Genomic DNA, 4318 nt, shown 5'->3' on the forward strand with positions numbered 1-4318 from the left:
TGATTAATCAAATCATTTACAAAATTAATTGAAAAAAATGTATTAAACCTTTTTGTACTAGATTTTAATTGAAGAAAAATTTAATCATTTAATAAATTTTTGAAGCTATTTTGTTATGGATTTGAAGAAGAAATTTAAAGAAATTAGAATGCATAGAATAAACGCATAGAACGGAAGGAAGGAAGGTGAGAGTAAAAATTATTCTCTTTTCACACATACGGGTGACACAAAAACAAAATACATGCAAAACATTCTCATGAATTAGGTTTTTGGCTCTCAGTTACCTATCTAGTTGTTGTCTATGTTAGAATGATTCAATAAGAAATAAATTCTATAAATAATGAATTCTCTTTTTAAATTTTCATACGAAAAACCCCAAATAAATAATAATAAGCGATCTATTATTGCCAAGATATAAAAAAACAGAGTTCTAACTTGTTTTCTATGTATTTTCGTCAGTTTTTAATTCCTGGGATTACCGACTAAAAATCCCGGGAATCGGGTAGTGAAAAATTGGCCAAATTCCCGGGAAATTTGTACCGGGAATTCCCGGGTAAAAAACCTAATGATTTTTGGTTTGAAATATGATAGAGTCTTCCTTGTACTCGATTTTAGGTTTTTTATGTAGGGATTTAATTTTGGATCACAAATATGTGCTTTGATATTGACGATTTAAGATTTTTGGGACAGATATAGGAGTGATCAAAGACCGAACTCATTTTTCGCGATTAAACGATATTTTTTTTTACTAAGTTATAGATGATTTCAGATCTTCTTTATTGTTTATATAAAATTAACCACTTATTTTAAAATGTGGGATTTAAAATAGATGGCGTATCTTTTGAACGCGGTTTTTGTTTTTAATAACTTCATTTTTTCTCACTTAGTTATTGAACATTATAGTGTAAACAACAAAGTATATTTTGCTTCGAAAATGTTGACTTTTGTGCCAACATAGCGTCATATGTGGGAAGTTTTGCTCACCAAAGCTTATGGAGAATGTGTTTCATCGGTTTCAACATGCGACAGATGGTTTGTTCCGTTCAGAAGTGGCGATTTTGAGATGGAAGATAAAGATCGCCCAGCCAAAAAAGTTTGAAGACCAAGAATTGGAGGTATTAATCCATGAATTTGGGAGCATCTCAAGCAGCAATTTGAAAACGTTTACAAGCAGCTGGATTCATCCAAAACCAGGGAAATTGGGTACCAAACGAATTGAAATCGAGGGACCTTGAAAGATGATCTTGCATGTCAGAAATGATGCTTGAACACTATAAAAGAAAATCATTTTTGAATCATTACTTGCGATGAAAAATGGATCCATGACGATAACCCGAAGCGTAAGACATCATATGTGGTGCCCGGCCAACCAGTCGAATCAACATGAAAGCTAAATATCCATGGCGCTAAGCTAATTCTCTGTATTTGGTGGGAGCAAAAAGGGGCCTATCTATTATGAACTGCTGAAATCTGACCAGACCATCACAAGGAACCTGTGCCGAACACAACTGGTTCGTTTGATGCGAGTATTGTCCGAAATACGCATTGGCCTATATACAGCCAGACATGAAACCATAATATTCCATCATGACAACGATCGGCCTCATTATGCAATACCTGTTAAAAAGTATTTAGAATGAAGTGGTTGGTATGTTTTGCCTCACCCGCATTATAGTCTAGACCCATGGTAGGCGTTCATATTGTTCAGGTTACGATGATTTTCGTCAAACAACCCGAATGTGAACAAAAGAGCGTAAAAATACACACATTTCATTCAGTTGCTTGATGTTGTTGTGGATATTTTATTTTTTACCCAAAAAAGCACACAAATTAAATGCCTCTATTTGCCTACCAATGGTCGAGACCGTGCCCCATCCGACTACTATTTGGTTCGATCGGTGTAGAACCCTCTCTCTAGGATACGCTTCACTTTGGAACAGAGTATCCGATATTGGCTTGATTCGTTCTTGGCTTCAAAAGATGAACAGTTCTTTTGACTCAGAATCCATATGTTGCCAATCCATAACATTATTACAAAAATATAAATAAAAATACTTAAAATGGCAACCACACATGTCAATTGATCAAAAGTGTAAATAAAATAAAGTCAAAGAAAGTGCTTTACGAACTCCTTAAACATGTTGTGCATGATAATATGCACTTACTCCATGTTAAGGTGCAAGTAAAGCAGCACAAATTGTAAGTATGTAGTTGCTTTGTAAAACTGAATTTTATTAAAGTTTTTCTTTCTCGACAAAGCCATAAACTCCTTAGTAGAAAGCTGTAAAAAAGTACAATTTGTAAAAAACCAATTGAATATTTTTGTGGGTTTGCTTTTAAAACCGTAAATTTTCTTTTTATTTTTGCCACCGATAAGTACAATTTAGCAAAGAGTCAAAGGAATAAAGATTTATTTGGTGTTTGAAAATGAAATGAATTTCCTTTAACCAAAAGAAGGAAATATTTATTTTCCATAATTAGTTTAAATATTTGTTGATATTAAATAAATATTTTTGATTTTCTTAAGAAATAACCTTGAAATTTTAATGCATATTATGTTATAGGTTTATTATTTAACAATGAAGGTAACCTGGTAATATATTATTAACCAAATTAAAAATAATAAAAATAAAATACCAACGAAAAAATCAAAGCCAAAATGTCTAACAGGCAATGTGCCAACTGCGACAACTGTTTTGTTGGAAACTATTCCATTTACCTCTTAAGTATATAAAATGCAGTTTTTGGTCATTTAGTATTCATAACAATTACAATCAGTTAACCAACAAGTGTTAAGACATTTTAAATTTCGCAACAATTTACAGAATTTAAATTTCGAACAAAACAAGAAAAAAAAACTTTAAAAATGTTTAAATTGGTAAGGACTAACACAAACAGTTATTTGCAAATAATTTAAATTTATATTACTTATTTAAAGTGCATTGTTTTACTTACTGTGTTGGGTTGTGCTGTGGCTAAGCCTGGTCACGCTGTTGCAGCCCATTTAGCGGCTGCTCCAGTTGCTGCACCAATTGCTGCTGCCTATACAGCACCTTTAGCTGCCGCCTATACAGCGCCTTTAGCTGCTGCCTATACTTCGCCTTATGCTGCATACAGTGCTCCTTATGCCGCTGCCTACAGTGCTCCTTATGCTGCTGCTTATAGTGCTCCTTATGCTGCTGCCTACAGAGCACCTTATGCTGCCGCCTATACAGCTCCCTATGCTGCTGCCTACACCGCTCCCTATGCCTCTCCCTATGCCGCCGCCTATACTGCTCCCTATGCTGCTGCCTTTAATGCTCCTTTAAGCTCCACTTCTCATAGTCACCGTGTTGATATCTATAATAAATATCCAGCTATTGTTGCTGCTCCTGCTAAACTGATAGCTTCAGCTCCTGCTGCTTATGTTGCTTCTCCTTTTGCTCCAGCTGCTGTGGCTGCTCCTGCTAAGTTAATTGCACCAGCCGTGGCTGCTCCTGCCAGATTAGTGGCCCCAGCCGCTGCGATATATTGATTTTATCACAATTACCTCATGCACCTCATATCATCATGATACTTACATCCACAATTTGTATTCACACTGTAAATGGTTTTATTCTTCATAACTGGAACATTTTTATTATTATTAGTTTAAGTTTCAATAAAACACAAGATATATTTTCTTTGCAATAAATATGACAAGCTTTTCACTTTTATCGCACTCGGTATTATGGTAATCAGTTCATTGGTCTGAGAATTTCAGTATGGCCGACTTCATAAACGCAGTAATGCAAAGCAATTACAAGGCAAAGCAATACTTTGTGACATTCATGAACGCATAAATGTTTTGTAAAGAATCATAAACAAAAACAGTTCACAAATTTGACAGATGCTGCGCATGGACAAGCATTGCCATACAATCATGAACTTGCGACATTGCCAAAACAAAATCTATTGCGTTTATGAACACTATGCATTGCAGTGTTGCTTTGCAAAATGCGTTTATGAAGTCAGCCTATGTTTGGGTTTCGAATATTCAAAATATTAGCAAATTCGTTGCCAGTTTCTAAACTCCCTACATTCTTATTCTTATGATTTGATAGTTTGCTGTCTAGTCGTCACCTTGGTTGGAGGTTCACTCAGATACTTTTTTTAAAAATGTGACCATCGTTAGCTACGACCTTTTCCCATCTTTCTGGCAACATATGGATTCCGATCTTTTGAGGCCAAGAATGAATATTGGAAAGTCTCTTCCAAAGTGAAGCGTATCCCAGAGAGAGCGTTCAGCTTAGATCGAGACAAATAGTAATGGGACGGGGCACGGTCTGGACTATAAATT

The 4318-nt window shown here is 35.1% G+C and overlaps 1 protein-coding gene across 1 annotated transcript; it reads left to right on the forward strand.

Moving 5' to 3' along the window:
• Window positions 1-2866: 2866 nt before the first annotated feature.
• On the forward strand, window positions 2867-3673 carry LOC135955343 (cuticle protein 18.6-like). Its single transcript, XM_065505698.1, has 2 exons — window positions 2867-2878; window positions 2939-3673. The coding sequence occupies exons 1-2, from the start codon at window positions 2867-2869 to the stop codon at window positions 3512-3514; spliced, it is 588 nt and encodes a 195-aa protein (XP_065361770.1). The 3' UTR covers window positions 3515-3673.
• The last annotated feature ends 645 nt before the right edge of the window (window positions 3674-4318 follow it).

The sequence above is a fragment of the Calliphora vicina genome, chromosome 3 (assembly GCF_958450345.1).
Source record: "Calliphora vicina chromosome 3, idCalVici1.1, whole genome shotgun sequence".
Lineage (NCBI taxonomy): Eukaryota > Metazoa > Arthropoda > Insecta > Diptera > Calliphoridae > Calliphora > Calliphora vicina.